The 17,989-nt window shown below is 42.3% G+C and overlaps 1 protein-coding gene and 1 long non-coding RNA gene across 3 annotated transcripts in view; one reads left to right on the top strand and one right to left on the bottom strand.

Moving 5' to 3' along the window:
• Positions 1-25: 25 nt before the first annotated feature.
• On the bottom strand, positions 26-9,868 carry LOC108504672. Its single transcript, XR_001877205.1, has 3 exons — positions 9,689-9,868; positions 8,351-8,524; positions 26-3,471 (listed from the first exon to the last, which is right to left on the bottom strand). It is a non-coding gene; the product is annotated as an uncharacterized LOC108504672 (long non-coding RNA).
• TBC1D4 (TBC1 domain family member 4) overlaps positions 9,281-17,989 on the top strand; it is a 101,506-nt gene continuing 92,797 nt past the window's right edge. For both annotated transcript variants that reach the window (XM_017829959.1, XM_017829958.1), the window contains exon 1: positions 9,281-9,763. In XM_017829959.1, the coding sequence (XP_017685448.1) occupies positions 9,281-9,763 (483 nt within the window). The remainder of the gene's footprint in view (positions 9,764-17,989) is intronic.

Raw genomic sequence — 17,989 nt, 5'->3', positions numbered from 1 at the left:
CTGTATTTTGTTTTAAGCCTCCTGCACGGAAGTCTGTCCTGTAAATTACTAAAGTTCAGGATCAGACTATGACTAAACTTTCTTTCCTTTTTAAATTAGGATGGAGTTCAAACATACGCAGTCTTTCTCTGTGATGGGCTACCAAGGAGCTGATGGGTAACTGCAGGCTGCAAGGACTATTTGTATCAGTTACTTGGACCTAGACAAAATGTTGTATTGAATCAGGAAAAGACAGAGGACATACAAGATTAATGAAATTTTGCAGGAGGTTGCATTTAAATGATTTCCTTTTCTTAATTGTATTTAGGAGACACGTGAACATTTTATTTTTTTCAACATTTGCCTAGAACAGACCAAGAGGAAGGAAGGGGGATGGGGTCTTGCACAGTCAACAAACCCAGGGGAGAGAATAGTGAAGGAATGTCCTAGCAACAGCTGTTGTCTTCATCATATGACTTTTTCTTTTGCTTTAATTTCAAACACACCAGACCACTTGCAAAAAGCTATTTTGTAGAAAGTGCCACAGAAAGAGTACACAGATAGCTGTAGTATGTCTGTGCACTAGTGTTTTATATATTGAGCTTCCGTACACTTTGGCCTAGTCATGACCCAAGTAAAAGCATCGCTGTTCCTACTTCCACAAAACTGTACTGCCTTTCTTTAACCACGTTATAAAGGTATGTAACCTTGTTCACTGTGATCCCATCCCCTTTTATTTTTTTACATTTCTCCTTTCCAAGCCTATGCACTCTATCTGAAGATACATTACCTTGGATCAATTAAAAACAAAAGTAGATAGATGATAAGTTGGGGGAAGAACGTTTTTTTTTCTTGCTTGCCCTGTTCCTTGTCATATTTAAATGTTTTGTTACCCTCCTAACTGTAGGTATAATGAGAAGGTAATTTCCACTCCTTTGCAGAGGCATGCAGGGTGGTTCTGGCTAGTCCCTGCAGGTACTAAAGTAACACACCAAAGTGCCTGAGTCATTTGATCTACCTGCAGCAAAAAATGCCTCATCTCTGAAGAACCTTTACAATGGAGGCAGGGGGAGGGGGCATTTGAAACTGAGCACCCTCTATCCTTTCCGGAATTCTTTGGTTGATCATGTTAGGGCTCATTTCCCAGATAGATTTTTAGGACAGTTACATGCCTGTTGGTTGGGCTGCTAGCTTGCTGGGCATTCACTTCATTAGGAAGCTGGATTTGTGCAGGTCCATATCTGACCTGAGTGTCTTGACCTGAGCTTGCATGGTATGTTGTTACGGTCCTCCTGAGGCTCAGGCAGTTCATAACTGGACTTTCTTATCACTGAGAAATTTTGGCCAAACATTTGCTTTACTTTTGCTTTATCTGTACAGCACTGTCCATACCTACTCATCCAGGTCTACTTTTGGTTCTTTAGGGGAGGAGGGTCATGGTTTAATCCCAGGTCAAACACCACAAAGCTACTTGCTCACTCCCCTTCTGTGGGATGGGGGAGAGAGTCAGAAGAGTAAAAGTGAGAAAACTCATGGGTTGAGATAAAGACAGTTTAATAGGTAAGGCAAAAGCTGCACACACAAGCAAAGCAAAACAAGGAATTCATTCAGCACTTCCCATGGGCAGGCACATGTTCAGCCATCCCCAGAAAAGCCAGGCTCTGTTCCTGTGTAATGGTTACTTGGGAAGACAAACACCATTACTCCAAATATCCCCCCTTCCTTCTTCTTCTCCACCCTTTATATACTGAGCATGATGTCATGCAGTCTAGGATATCCCTTTGGTCAGTTGGCATCAGCTGTCCTGGCTGGGTCCCCTCCCAGTTTCTCATGCACCCCCAACCCACTTCTGGAGGGATGGTGTGAGAAGCAGAAAAGGCCTTGGCTGTGTTTAAGCACTGCTCAGCAACAACAAAAACATCTCTCATTATCAACACTGTATCCAGCACAAATCCAAAACAAAGCCCTGTACTATCTCTTGTAAAGAAAATTAATTCTACCCCAGCCAAAATCAGCACATGAGGAAGCACACAAGTTGGAGGGACGATGCTCAGTACTCCTCATACCTTTGAAAGACTTCCTGATTCTTGTTTCCAGGGCTTTTCTGAGGGAAGGGGGAGAAATGAGCTGTCACTTGAACTGAGTTACTGGGATATGTCTGTTAATTATGACTTTGTGTCATTGAGAAAGTAAGGAATATGAGATTGCTGATTGTCTCCATAAAGGCTAATTTTAGGGGTTCTGGGTTTCCTCTTCCCTATACTTCATTTGCATCCTGTGGCTAATTATGGTCTAGTTGCCCTAATTTGAGAACTGCTTCTGTTTGATATGTTTAAGTGCCATAGTTACAAATACTCTGTCAGTGTTTACATTGCAAATATTGTTATGTTTATATAAATTGGAAGTTTCAATGTCAGTTTTGTACATCACATACTGAGCTTAGGAACAGTAAGGAAAATTTATTATTTCATACGATAAATCTCTGTGCTAGGTAAGTAGTATTTCCAGGGGACTTGGTCATAGCATCGGTCACCAGGTGGCACTGCTACACACAGTCTTGCTACACAGCAATCCTTTGAGAGCATGTCTGGAAATGGGATAAGGACTTCAGGTTTTCTCCCCTGTGTTGCTTGGATCCGGAACTGTACACAGTCATGTCATCATAACTTCCATCCTACTTCTTACATTGTATGGAAACACTTTAATTTCTGTTTTAGTTATCAAAAAGATGAGCATAAAGATTTCCAGTGACACAAACAACATTCAGCATTTTAATGATAACAGAATACCTATCATTGTGTATTTGCACCCGCTTAAAACAGTAATTTAATTATACTAATGTTTCTGCATTATGACTTGTTCTTCTAAAAGTATCATGTTGCATTTGGAGCCCGTTTTCATTTTACTTTTTTCCCTGTTTATACATTTCTCAAAAAGATTTTTCTAGATCTGTGTCTTGTTTATAGAATTAGCATTTTCATTTCTCTATCCAAGGTTTTCATGCAGTTTGACCACTCTAAAATCCTTCTTCCCTATTTTTTTATGCAGCTTAGTTACCAGTGTCTTTATGCCGCATTTAGGAGTACACTTCTCTGCCACTGAAATTGGCCCAGGTGCTTAATTCCCCTGGGAATTACCTCTGAATCTGAAAAATCAGACGTTTTTGGTTATACTGAAGCTGCAAAGAATTTTTCTGTTCCCATGAATGTCATCACTGTGATGTCTTTGGCAGTTGAGAGCTTGGCCAAATTAAAGCAAGACAGGCTTCCTTCCTAGTGATGCTTTTGAACTGAGAAGTACCGGATATTGCAACCACATATGAGGCCTGAGAGTGGTGCTAAGGTTTACATTCATAATAAGCAGAGGAATGTAAGCACATGTCTCACACAAATCACCAGTGTGCTGTACGATGCTGCTTCTCGCAGTTGGGAATGTGGGAAGATGAGAGATGCTCTGCAGGCAACAGAATCAAGACAACAGATGTCAATTTACCTAGGAGAGAGTCAAGGACAATGAGAAAGAGGATTAAGGGGTTCCCATCTGTTCTTTTTTGTTTTTTTGGCAGCTACACTGGCACCATTCTTGGTATTGTGCTGGGCCTACAAGTGCAATCTACTACAGATCTGCTAACCTTTCTAGCTTGTGGTTCATCCTTTGTAATAATATATTTGTGGAATAATATTAGATGTTCCTTTTGGCTTTGGCAATGACAATTCTGTCTTAGTTTCCATTGCTGGAGAGTTGGAGTGGACCAGGATCCTTTCCAAATCCCAAAATGAGGTAGATGTAGTAGGCACTGCCAGGCAGAGTAGACAGCTCCAGCAGCCACAGCACGTACTCCATTCTTCCTCATTTTTTTCTCTGCTATGTTACTGTTACTGCAGTGGTTGGGGAATGGTAGAGAAGTAAATGGCTCCTTTATATAAAAGCAGAAATAATTGGGAATAGGGAAGATCTTGTTGCAGAAGTTGCTCTGTCTTCTGCAGTAAATAGCTTTGCAACTGATCTGAGCTGCTAACAGCTATCAAACTGTATTATCTCAACAACAGGGATTTTAGTAAGCTGATCTGATACACTTTTTCGAGGGGGGGAAGCCTTATTAAAGAAAAAAAAAAAGGACCAAAGAAACCCCATCAAATTTCAAATGTTCCCACCTGGAAAGATGCTATGATCACATGTAAGCACACAGGACTCAAGATTAAAACTTAGTTTTAAACAAAACAAATTGTGGTTCTTCACTGGATTCAAAGTCTGTTGTGCTGGAAAGTTTCATGGGATGACTGTTACATGAAAAAATGACTAAAATAAGAATCCCCAATCAAATTTCTCTTCTTTGAAGAGAAATATAATATTTCAATACATTGTCTCTCTTAATAGATGCTACATTAAATTGAATAAGAATATGCTGAACTCAGACATAAAATGTGTCCTTAAATTCTAGGGGTGCTTATGAAATTCTGCCTAGGGATTATTCTCTTATGAACTTTGCTCATTCCGGTTCCCCTAAATGTGTTTTGGAGGGGGTCTTATTGGCAGAACAAATTCTAATCTGTCATTACCATCAAAAAAGATTAGTGCCATTTGAGAAGAAAAAAACAAAACCAAACCACCCACCCCGTATCAGATTAATTTTTCATCCTTTTCATTGTGTACAAATTGCAGTGAGAGTCTCCTGCTATTGACATGTCTCTACAAGACCAATATGTCTTACTCAAACTTCTGGCATTGCATTTTAAACTATTGTAATCTATATACATCCTGCAAAATATACAACTTTCATCATTTCTAGTGAGAGGTTTTTTATGTACTTAAAAGAGGAAGCACCACGGTTTCTCCAGCACTCCAGAAGTTTCAAGCCTTGGTAACATGTTCAGTCTACTGAATTTATTTTCTAATACTTCAGTTGTATTTCCAAAACATATTTCATTACATTCTTCAAATAAGACTGGGTAATTTAAATTAATTAAATGCTTTTTAAAAGTAAAAATGCCTGTATCTTGGATCTTGCAAAAAGGTGATTTGAAAGTAAAATAAAATTTGACTAGTTAAAAAATACTGCAAATATGGAAATGGACCTTGAATTCCCAGACAGTTAAGTGAGATCATTCTTAGAAAAGCAATAGAATGACAAACAATCCCAGCTACATGGCATATTACTGAAATAATAGTTCAAGGTGATTGAAGTTATGCATAAACATGGGATTGTAAAGTCAAGCCTACAGCTCCTCTAATAACTTAATATTTTTTCTGCAATTAAAACTGTGGCTAGAAAGCTTAAGGGGATGGATAATTACTAGCAATTAACAGTCTGATTGTGTGAGATGCTGAGGTCTCTCTGCTGCTTAAGAAATTGCTTAGAGCTGTGGTTGCTTACCAGTTTGTAGGTCTAAATCCTTTAACACTTTAAGTTCCTTGAACACGATATCTGGAACTGAAGATCCAGATATCATATATGAAATGGCTGCTGTGGTGCCATGTACAGAAACAGCATACATTATCAAGGCATTGTCTTAAGAAACAAAACATGCTTTCTCTAATAAACGGAAAGAAAACACACTTATCCATTTTATTTGTAAAAATAATCTTTACATGCAATACTCCACTGACAAGCATATCAAATCCAAAATGTTCAGAAGCATTTACTCACATTTAGTTACCTGGATCTGTGTTTGGTCACTTCGATAATATACCCTAATTTAACAGATTTTGCATCTAATGTCTATTCAACAAAAAATAATGGCAGGTTATTAACAATTCAAAAAAGTCTGACTGGGTATGTGGTTGGTTTTCTTTGACCAACTGAGCATGCACTTGCAGCACATGCTGTGACAATTATTGCCCATAGTACTTTATGTACTTAAGATCTTCCAATATAGTGGTCCCTTTGAATTTTCCAGTTTGTTTCAAGAAGCTTGGCCAATGATAATGATAATAGTAAAAAAAGGAAGTTTCAAAAAATTGTTCCCTCTCACCAGAGGCTTTGTCTGTCGTGTCTCTGGCACAGATGCCGCATTTACACTTCTTTCCATTTGGGATGACCTGGAGAGAAACTGTTCTTTCACTAAGAACAGAGATGTATTTTCAAAGTTCTGTGGATAAGGGCTATGGAAAGTTGCTTTCTTCTTTGTCCCAAGGTTTCTCATTCCTATTTACTGAGCTATAAGGATTATATAATTTAGGTGAATTCCTAACTATATTGTGCAAAGAACTAGAGAAGGATGCTCTTGTTACCATTGTAGTTTTAAACACTAGAAATTACATGAGAGGCATGTCAGATGTCAGGGGCACAGGAATACTGTGCTCAATATGAGAGAAACTAGGAATTTTTAACTTAAAGGTGCGTGATATCTTACAAATGAAAAGAAACGAGAAAAGGGGACCAACTTCAAGAAGAAAAGTTATGTAACAAAAGGACTTTCCAATGAAACACTATTAATGAGATGGGGGGATAAAAAGTGCTAGGCAGATTAAAGGATAAATGAATAAATGGATAAAGTTAATGGACAGCTAAAAGAGATTACTATGAAGAATCAATTCAGAGATACATAAAAAGCTGAAGCGAGAAGAAAACATGAAAATTTGGATTAACATCTGAATTTTATTTTGAAGGTAGTTAAAATATTAGTGGTAGAGTTTATATAGATTAATTTCATCTTATAAGGGATTTGTATAAAGAATTCAATAATAAAAAGAAATGAGGTCAAAATAATCAGATCGCATACCATATTAAGGAAATCACCCAACTGAAGGAGAAACCAAACAGCTTTACATAACAGGCACAATGTTGACAATTGAAGACTTTCACATTAACTTTTCACATTTTAGAATTTCAGTTCTACCCGATAATTTGCAAAAATTGAAGTACAGCCTTAAAAGCTGAAAACGCAGCTCTGTAGCATCTTCAAGGCTTCTTGTTCTATTTGAATGATGTGAGAACATCAGTGGATCTGTGATTGCTTAAAAGAATTTCAGTCTCTTTTTGCTATTTTTTTAATGTATTCACACAGTTGTCTTCAAGTTTCCTGATTATTATTAATTATTTGTATTGCCGTAACACCTAAAAGCCTACGTGGCTGACTGCAAACTGCTTTTGGTAGGTTGTATACAAACATAAACCAAAAGGGATCTAATAGTCTTGGAGATGGTGTTGGTAAGCAGCTACAGCTATTCACTATGTTGCAGCCTCTCCCTTAGGCTGCTTCATTGGAGCCTGTTAATGATTATCCCATCTAAAACCATTGCAAAAGAACTTACCGGGGGTTTTGCCGCTGCTGTAGTGCGAGCCCAGCATTTAGTTCACTTCCCTGGTAGGTTAAATTGGTCTTTGCGCTCAAGTGACTGAATTTCAGCTTCATGCTCTAGATGAATCGTCTAACCAACCGTCCCCAAAAGGGGTGGGTAGTCTTGCTGCCCTCTTCACCCCTGAGCAGTCATTCCCACTTCCTTTGTGCCAACAGCGGTATCTCTATGAGTGCTGTCACTTAAATTAGAGGTGGCTCACAGAACTGAACTGGTAGAAAAGGAGCAGCTCACTGCAGGATTAAAGCAGAGCCAGCGCTGCTGCCAGAAACCAAATGGCTCTTTCTCCTAGGTGCACTGTTAAGAAGATGGCAGTGGCTCCTGAATTGTCATCCCGCAATGGTGGACACAAAATCTCAAGTACCATTCTCAGCTAAAGGGTTAATGCTAACTGTGCAGAGTGAGGGACAAGAAATTTTTTAGTTACAAAAAATTTGTCCATTATTCTTCTAGTTACCCTCGTTGTAAAATCTACTGTACAACAATGCAGTTCAGATGTTAAAGTGTGCAAAAATAGCTTAGGGAAGCAATGCTAGTCTGGCTTTAACTTGTACCACTGTAGCACATATTGAAGTTGGTGTTCTGCCTACATAAGACTTTTTGCATTAGCGCTCCTGTCCCAAGGGACGTTGTAGGATGTCCCTTAAGGCTTGGAGGATGCCATGAGAGGATATGTATTTGAGGTATTGCCAAACCAGAATGTTAAAACTAAAAACTACAACTGATAAACCAAAATGGATAAATTAGATGGTTAAACTGGAAAAATATGAAGAGCAAAATAGTTTGCTCAGAAAATGAGCTGAGTGGTTTATACTGCTATGAAAATAACTCTAATGCGACAGTTTGTGTGTCAGTTCAGACTGCTGTGGGCTGTGACCTGAGTGCTAAGTGACCTCTCTCTGCCCTAATAATTATGCAGCCTCAAATTACACCGACCAGCTCTTCAGCTCAAGCTACAGACTTTTTATCTCTAGGCAGTTAAAACGGGACCCATAGTAACGTTTTACTGCGAGTCATCCCCGCTGTTGCTACAGATGTAAACAAGGAGACAGTCGCTACAACTGGCAATTACCAAAGGGATACGGATGATGTATGACTGGCAGAGCTTTGTCCAACTACTTTCTCAGGTAGAGGAGGCTAGTTACTAACATCTGCAGTAGGTGGCGGATTTGTCGTTGACAAGAGATGTTATCGCGATAGCGATGGCGAAACCCCCACAACTAAAACTCAAGCAGGAAAAACAAGCCTAGAAAAAAAAATAAAATCAGTCTTAAACGAAACTCTGACTCGGCAGTGGCTCGGCAGGAGACGCTGCTGTAGCACGGCCGCGACAAGGCCGGTTCTCCCCGCGCAGGGGAGAAACCAGAGAAGCGGCGGTGGGAGCGGAGCGCCTCGGGCGGTGGTGCCCCGGACCCCGCTCCCTGCGCGGGAGCCTTCTCCTCAGCGACCCTCCGGCTCGCCGGAATCAAAACTAACTCGGAAAAGCGCTTGGGAGCTTTTGCAAGCAGGAAGGGGGACTGCCCCGCCGGCCTCCCCACCTCCTTTCCTCCGCCGCTTGGCGACCTTCCTCCCCTTGCGGACCTCCTCCTCTTCCTCCGCCTCCCTGCGCGGCTGGTCACACTGCAAGCCTCAGGGAGAGCCCAGCACCACCCGGCAGAACGGGGAGCAGAAAACATCCCACCTTCTGTTTTGCTTTGGGGCCCGAGTTGGCGGGGCTGGCCCTCCCCTCGACCGGGGGTGGTCGGGGCGCGGAGCTCGCTCGGGGCGTAGCCCTTGCGCTCCTCCCCGGGGCGTTGAGGAGGAGGAGGAGGCGGAGGTTCTTCGGCCGTCCTTCCCCGCCCCGCGGGCTGACCCCGCGCGGGCAGGAGGAGGAGGCGGCGCGGCCGTGCCCGGCGGGATGCGCGCTTAGCGGCGGCCCCGGCCGAGCGCAGGCCCCGCCAGCTGCACCTGGTGCCGGGGGAAGCGGCCGCGGAGCGCCGCGTCCTCCGCCCAGGCACCCGCCATGGAGAAGCGAGGGGAGGGCGAGCCGCTCTCCCACCCCTTGGAGCCCGAGCCGCAGCCGGCGCCTCCGGGGGAGAAGCGCTTCAGGCTGTGGTACGTGGGCTCGTCATGCCTGGACAGGCGGACCACGCTGCCCATGCTGCCCTGGCTGGTGGCCGAGATCCGCCGGCGCGGGCAGCGGCAGGAGCCCGGCGGCGCCCCGGGCAGCGCGGTGCCGGCCCGCGAGGTGCTGCTGCTACTGGGCTCGCCCACGCTGCGCTGCGTGCCCGCCGGCCCCGCCAGCCCCGGCCCCGTCGCCGGCCCCGGCCGCCCCGCCAGCCCCGCGCCCGCCGTCTTCATCTTCGAGCACAAGGCGCAGCACATCGCCCGCTTCATCCACAACAGCCACGACCTCACCTACTTCGCCTACCTGATCAAGGCGCAGCCCGACAACCCCGACTCCCCCATGGCCTGCCACGTCTTCCGGGCCACTGACCCCAACCAGGCGAGTGGCGGCGGGCGTAGGGGAAGGGGGCACTGCCTGGGATCCCCCCTCTTGGCTTCTCTTCCCCTCGCCGGGCGGGACCTCGGTCGCTGCACTCCGCAGCCGCGGAGCGTGTCGGTGTGCTGGGGCGGGGCAGGGTGGCGCTTGCGGGGCGCTGCGGGACCGTAACGCCCCGCACACCCACCCGCGGCGTGGGGAGAGCGGCCGTGCCCGCTGGGCTCGTCCCGCGGCTGCCTCTGCAGCTCAGGCGGCTGCAGCGCCCTCGGGAAAAAGGGGTGTGCGTGGGGCGGGCGCACAGTCCCGCGTGGCCGCGGGGTGCTGTGCCACTTCTGCCCCGAGCGCATGGAGCACCCCCTGCTAGGCCGAGGATACCCACTCTGCGAAACGCGGTGCAGCGGAAGATGGAGCCCCTTTCGTTCTCCTCCGTTCCCCCTCCATGGGGAGGCGTCGCATCTCAATGGCAAAAGCACAATTTGCTCTGGGAGCAAAACGCAGAATTTGTGTTAAATCGTCCCTGTAGTGGCGTAAGCGTCGGACAGGAATTGAGTATTGAAGATGGTGCTTTTCTGCAGACCCTGGTGGTGTAGAAACCATCGTTCGTGACGAGTGGGTTCTGTTGTCCCGGGTCACACTAAGGACACCTGCCTGTGCTCAGGCACAGGCAGTAATGCTACAAACAACTCTTGGTTTGGGTGGGGACATTGTTGATAACGTGCCAACTGGAAAAAAGTCCTAACAGTAAGACTGTATTTTCCTGACTATCTGACAGGCATTGGCTCGCAAGTCAAATGTGCAGCAGACTTCTTTCTGCTCCCTGTTTAGGGTATGTGAGCAATGGCGGTTTGACAATTGATTTTGCAAAATGGCAGCAAGAGAAAGGTCTTTCGATAACAGTTCTTTGGTTAAGTTAGGACACCTCCCCAGTTTTCACAAACTGGAGGAAAGACACATGCAATTAGAAGTGCTGGGATTTACTGAAACCACTTAGCTGACTTACTAGATCTACTGAACAGTTGCTCAGATTTCTTTTGTTTGTTTTTTTAAGTGAAGAGGGTAGAAAGCATTAAGAAAACTACAGAAGAGTTGTCGGTATATTAATTTTTATTTGAGCCCTGCGTACTTCCAGAGAGTATAACGTGGGAGGGATTTCGGTTGCATGCATAGCTGTGGCCTAAGCCATCATTAATGATAGGACAGGCGGTATCCCAAGTGGAGGTAATTACGCTTAACTTGCTGGCAACTGCTACAGCTGTAGTGCTCTGCCAGGAGAGAGCACGCAGAAGAAGCGTGAAGTGGAGGGGATCATATCTGGCAAGAGAGGAGCCAAAATGTCTTTTTAGGAGATTGACCATATGGACTGAGATTCCTGCTGTTAGCAGAAGATGCTGAATCAAATTTATTTTTGGGGTAGGTCTGTGCTGGTACCATGAGATTGTTTTACGAAGTTTAGTGGATCCCTAGTACTCTAGCGAACATGCAAATTAGTACGTATGTGTATATTTGGGAGGCTGTTTCTGACTAAAGCTTTTATCCATATATCTTCTTTCCTCATGGAGGAAAATGTCATGTGCATTGAGTTAAATCAAACACATTCTGTATCATTTGATTCCAACTGATATGTAGGTAAAGTCTTCTACTGAAGGAAGTTATTAGTGTGAACAAGTTCCCCTTCCTGTCTTGTTCTGACAATATAGTCTGTTTTACCTAGTCTAAGATTTTTTTTTTAACCTTGTTATCATTTAAAAAGAACATGTCCATCACATGACTGTTACTCAGCACATGATTTCAAACTACAGTGAGGGTAGTAAATGCACAGCCAGTGATGGGATTCACAAATGTCTGACTAACAGGCAAGTTTTTTTAAGATATCAAAAAGAAACGAATTTTTTTCCCCTCCTGAGTTTTGTTACCAGTCATTGAGACTTGGTTGGCTAAGCCTGTCCAGGTCTCTAGCTAGTGTTCTGTACTTAAGCTTAGTCCTGAGTGGATGAAGTCAGGCTGCAGGTTACTAGCTCCGAAAATCTTCTTCTGAAAGTCTTGCTTCTTATAAAACTGACACTGTTCTTGCATGCTTTCAAGATCTTTAAGTATGCACTACTGTTTCATAGTGGTTGTATGAGCCCTGTGTTGTCTACTAGATTAGAAAGTATTTTTCGCAGGTGGTATTTTAAGACAACCTCATTTGCCATCTTAGGCAGTAGAGACTTTCAGGCAATGTAAGTTGGCACTGCTACTGAGAGAAGTGATCCTGTCCCCTTGAAGCCTCAACCCCTTGTTCCTTCCTCTCGGCTTTGTCCTCATGGCAGCACAACTGTTTGTGCAGCTGCACAGCAAACAGGATCAGGGAATTGACTGGTGTTAAACTTGCTTTTCCCTCACCTTTTCTGGATTATTTCCAAACTGCTTTCCTCATTTGCTTTACTATGCAACCTTAATACCATTTACGTCAAGACAAGTGGGTTGGAGGCACATGTTATCAGTGAGTAGCCAAGAAGGGGAAGGGTCAGACAGCCTTTCCAGAAGTGCTAGAGAAGTTTCTTTTTAGAGAAGTTGTGAATACTCCATCCCTGGAATTGTTCAAGGTGAGGTTGAATGGGGCTTTGAGCAACCTGGTCTAATGGAAGGTGTCCCTGCCTGTGGCAGGGCAGGTGGAATTAGCTGGTCTTCAAGGTCCCTTGCAAGCCAAACCATTCTATGATTCTGGAAAGTTATACTGACTTAAAATTAGCCAGAGATGACTGCAAAGCCATGGTGTTTACCCATTTTGGCAGTATTAAGTTTAGCAGCACACTAAGTCACTCTGCAGTGAAGGAAGAGTGCAGGAGATGTTACATGGTCTTTGAGTTAGAAGACAGCCATAATTTTTAATGGCGGGTGTAAATTATGAAAGTGAGAGGTTAATGATTGACTTCCAAGAGATTAGTGCTACCATGATAATTCTGAAAACACAATGTAGGTGAGAACGAAAGTTTTGGCTTCAAGCCTGTTTTCTTTGTCCACCAGCTGTACTGCACAGTGTTTAGGATGCGTGTGCATTCACTATGACCACAAAAAGGGTTATTATTCTTTAGAAAAAAGCAATACTTCTTGCCATTCCCTGCAGATTTCTTTACCAGATGACCAATAAAAAGCCAATGCAATATGTGCTCTGATGACATCAGGTGGGAAGATAACATCTTTTAATGTTATTTGCTGTGATTGAAGAAAAATGAGAGAGTGAGGTAGTATGAAACACATTCTAATTTTATTTGAAAGCCTACAAATTTTAGGCAGAGCTGAAAAGTATGTGGGTCGACTCCGGTTCTGGAGTAGTACTTTGGCAGTGTTTCAAACCCAAAGCTCAGCTTGGCAGCATGGGAGTGGATGCTAAGATGCTTTTACTGGGGGGTGGGTGTGTGGGTGTGTGTGTGTGTGTCTTGCTGTTTAATAACAAGGGGAGACATCTGAAGCCATCTGACTGGTGGAGATGGGAAAAGAAATTTTTCCCTTCTTTTTTTTTCTGCTGAATTATTAGTGTTTGCTGCTTCTTGTAACTTTTCAAAGCAGTAGCCAGCTGAAGTGGGTAAGGGTAGTTGTCTGTTTAGTACTGCCTAGTAGCTTCTGAATAGCAGCCAGAGATCTGTTAGTTTTGTATTGATGTCATTTGAGAATTATTTAGGGTGCACAGAGTCTGTCTGTAGACATCAGATGACAGTATTGTCACATTTTATATTTTGACAGATTTTCTTTACAATCCTGGGAACAGATTTACTTTTTTTTTTTTTTTGTAACGAAAAGTTAGAGTTTATAAATATGGCAAGCATACCTTTCTTGCAGCCACCAAGAAAGCCTGTTTGTTTAGTGTTTTCAAGCTCAACTTCAACACATTTTTATCGTGGAATACTGATTTTATGTTGTAAACCGGATTTTAATTGTGTGGAACAAATCAATGCAGTTTGACAATTGCCTTGATTCCCTGTTTCTGGAGGAAAGGCTTATGGTATCTCTTTCTGGATTTTTTTTTTAATTATTATGCTCATCTAGGTTGTGTGTTTTCTTGAAACGTTAATAAGCCTGTTTGGAGAGAATTTTTTTTTAACCTGAACTGGCATCCTAAATCAAGTTATACTGTAATTGATTCTTATTAGTGAAGATAGTTGTTTCCTCCAGTTAAGTAAGAACTTACTGGTTGTATTTTGTTTTTCTTTTAGAAAACCTATGAGCAGTGATCAAAGTATGTTGTTACAGGGTTTCAAAACTAATCCAAGCTAGCCTTGAAAGAAAAATGTTCAGGTGCGCAGACCTCAGTAAGGTCTATGGGTGTAATCTATAGCTGTGTCTTTGTGCTACACCCATGTGTTAGGGGTCTAGGCTTTCTCAAGGTGAAGCAGAAATAATGAAACCTTTTGCTAACAATATAAAGCTGTGATAAGAACTGGAGAGATACAAGGACAGAGACAAGAGCCTGCTTGTCAAACACACTTGTTTATTCCAGGAGTGTGTCTCCTGCTTGTTTGAAAATGTGTTTCAGTAAAGCAAGGCCATAAGACAGTTTGTTCTGAAAAACGAGGCATCAGTACAAAGTCTAGTAAAAGGAGGCTTTTATGCTGTAATAATACCATGTTACATAAAGTTTCTTATTGAAGAAATGTTTGAAGAAGGAAGTTTGCCAAGTTTATGTTCGTATTTATGTTGTCCTTTGATTTTTATGTGGCATAGGAGCACGAGCTGCATGACAATTAAGTCTTGATTATAGGAAGTGCATATGTACAGCATTGTTGCCATTCATATGAAAGTGTTGCACTGGTTGAGTTCTCTGACAAGATGTGCTTTGAATAGGTATAACAGACATGACAAAAAAGATGAGCTCTAGGTTTTGAGGGATTCTGCAGGAAACGGGAGAGATGACGTTTGATTGCTAGACAGATGAGCACAAGCACAGTTTGATCGCAGAGGAAAGAAGCAACACAGTTTTCCATGAGCAAGATAGGTTGTCCCAGTTTTATCAAGAAAACAAGGCTTGGAGAGATAAAAAAAAATGTTCTGTAAGTTCTTGTGGGTCAGGATTTCATTCATGGGGTGAGAAACTGAAAAGCAATGACTCAGAACAAAGCATGGATGCTAAAGGCTTGCAATGAATGCAGAATTGTTTGTTGAGCAGCCTTATTATCTCCAGCTTACATGGGCTATACAGCCTCTGATGAAGTCTTGCACTCCTTTTTTTGGGAACTGAAAATCAAGAGCTGCAGGTTTCATTTTTGTTTTCCTTAATGATAGATTTGGCACTTTTTTCCTTTTTTCTTTCTTTTTTTTTTTTTTTTTTTTTTTGCATATGAGAGCACTTTTCATTTTAGGCTTGGGAAGCTCTCTTTAAATTCCAGTTTTGAACATCTTGTCTATATTAATTTTCTCCCATGTTCCAAACAGAAGAAATAATAAAAACAGTGACATTGTTAGTTGTTTCTAAATGGTGAAACAGCCTTTTTATTCCTGATTAATGTTTAGGAGAGGAAAGGGAATGGTTTTAAATACTCTTAGCTGTTATGTTTGTAGAAATAACTGATTAATTTTTCCCTTTGCATTTCATGAAAACCACCCCATTATTTGAGGAGTAGAAGCAATGTCTCAGAGGACTGTGTTTTCAGAAAGGCAAAATGAAACCTAGAACAGTAAATATACGTAATGATGTAAGCTCACTGAGAGTGTCTGTAGGTAAGCAGTGTACCAGATAATAAGTCTGTCTTAGTTAAAGAAAGGAGCTGGTATGCATCTGAGAATACCAAATCAAGGCTTCTTCTGATTATCTGTTTCTACATTTCTTTTTTTCCTGTCTTTCAAATGTAGAGGCAGTTCCTTGTAAAAATAATTAAATAGAAAACTGAGTTCAAAAAGGTTTGGCTAGCTTATATATGTCTTGGCAACAGGGAGAGTCTGATTTTTAGGGATGATAAAAAACTCGGACCAAAGTGCTTGAAGGTAGTTATTTATAAAAGTGAATGCTATAAAAGATTCAATTTCTAAGCAGCCATCACAAAATAGTGGTGTTTGTGACTCACTCCTCTCAATCTCTGCTGTTTGCTAGAGTCTGGTACAGCATTTGATGTGCACCCTTCCTTGCATCTCTTCCATCCATCTTCCCAATTTGCCGAGAACTCTGCGAATGTGATGAGTTTCTCTGAGGTAAAGTGGTGAATACCGTGATAAATTCTGGGGACAGATCTTGGAGATTGCTGTCTAGTCTGTAGGTCATGCAGACTTTCATCAGCTTTGGCATGGTCCCCTCATGGTACCAGCTGTCCTCTGTTTTCTTTGTGGTTTCAGATAGTATTTCAAGTACAGAGACAAGAATAAAAAAGTTTATTTCCAATGTGGCTTTTGTCATTTGCCCCATATGTGAACTGTGGCATCTTCTACCTTTATGTTCTGTGCTGTTGTGAGGTACCTTCAGAGACCACAAGGAGATGACTGGGTAAAAAGACCTACTTATATAGGTCATTAAATAACATGTTGTTTCAGGGCTGCTGGAAAGCAAACTTAAACCAACAAAGTGAAGTGACTTAATTTATAAACTTTCCTGTTCTGTATAGACTGTAATATATTATCTATCACCTTATGTTCTGACACAAATAGGTACATCAAGACCGTATGCAGTTACATGGGTTCCAAAATAAAGTAGAGCATTGCTAATGGAAGATAGCGTATGATCATTTTACACACAACCATATTGCCCCTGAAGAGGTCAAACTGTAAGAAGACAGTACTGACTGTCACAGGGCAGGATGAAAATGTGGAAGTGATGACCCCCCAGGATGCGCAAACTTCCTATTTTGTGGTTTGTTTTGGGTACCACAGAACATGCATCAGTGTCGGATATGCATGTTTTCATCCATGAACATGTTGGGGTTTTTTTATTCCTATTCAGGCGTATTAATCAGGTGACAACTGGTATGTCAGTGAGGTGGGCAAATAAACTTTCTTGATGATCTTGTAGATCTGAAAGTACTCTGGTAGTTCCGTGTTCAGAGGTAAACCTGTTTGTGCTGTACGGGATTAGTTCTGGTAGTATATTTAAGACTGCAGAGAAAAGGACATGAGAACCCCACCAGTCAAACAAAACTAGGTGCATTCGACTCAAAGCGCTCATAGTAGCCCATATTAGAGTCTGAAGTTTTAGATATTTATAAAAGTTAACTATATATCTTGAAAAATTCAGCTAGTCTTCATTCTGAACAGTCATGCTCTACCAGCACAAAACCTACCATCATCTGAAGCTTTCTCCCTTCCTTGCCTCTGCCTCTGTAGCAGCCACCCTGCTTGAAATGAACAGCACTGTGCCATGCTGTCTGAGGCAAAGCCTGCTTAAAGCCATCCCTCTTAAGTGAAATGGGCTGCTTAGCCCCTCCTGCCCCCTCTTCCTGCTGCAGGGAATTAGGATTTAGAGTGAGAAGTTAATTAGTTGGTCCTCTTTTGAAGAGGATGGTGCTGCCAGGATTTCCGCTGCTCCTCTACCAGAATCTCTCGGGGAAAAAAAAAAAGGAAAACCATGGCAGCAGCTAGAGCTCTAGGTATAATTTTACCTTTCCAAGCTGAAATTTTGTGTCTTGGCTACAGCTGCAGCGCTTAAACATGGCTTTTCTGTCCTTCTGCGTGGTTTTAGTTATTTAAGTCACTTAAACAAAAACCTGCAACGTGTACTCGAAAGGCTGTTGTAACATGAAGGCTGTTCAGTTTTGTTAGATGGCATATAGTAAATCCACGTATTAAATTTTATTTTTCTGTTCAGAGCCTAAAAAAGACATAATGAACTAATAAGTTACCTAGATGCATTATAACTCCTTTCAGTTTGGATCATTTGTAAGAGAGGCAAAATATTTCAGTCAAACCAGTGCAAAAAAGAAAAAATTACTTTTAATGGGCTCCTAATGCTAATCAAACTTTTCTTGTTCTGCATCTCTGGAACAACTGCAGAAGGGTAGGATTCTACAGTATTGGACATGTGGCACTTTTCTGAAGGATTAAATTCATTTGCAATGCAAATGTGAGAGAGAGCCTTGTTCAAAGCCAGTGTGAAAGATTTGTAGAAGCTGTTGGGTAAGATAAAACCAATACCGTAGAAGTGTGGCTTTTTTCCAGTTCTACTATCCCTAGCTCTGTGGTTTTCCCCATCCCATTACAACTGACTTTAAAGTATATTTCAGTCATGAAGTTCATTTTTGTATGTTGATAAACCTTAACAAGCAGCTTGCT

This window comes from Lepidothrix coronata, unplaced genomic scaffold, assembly GCF_001604755.1.
Source record: "Lepidothrix coronata isolate B3197 unplaced genomic scaffold, Lepidothrix_coronata-1.0 Scaffold172, whole genome shotgun sequence".
Lineage (NCBI taxonomy): Eukaryota > Metazoa > Chordata > Aves > Passeriformes > Pipridae > Lepidothrix > Lepidothrix coronata.
Note: the sequence above shows the minus strand (reverse complement) of the source record. Positions and strands in the feature narration are given on the sequence as shown.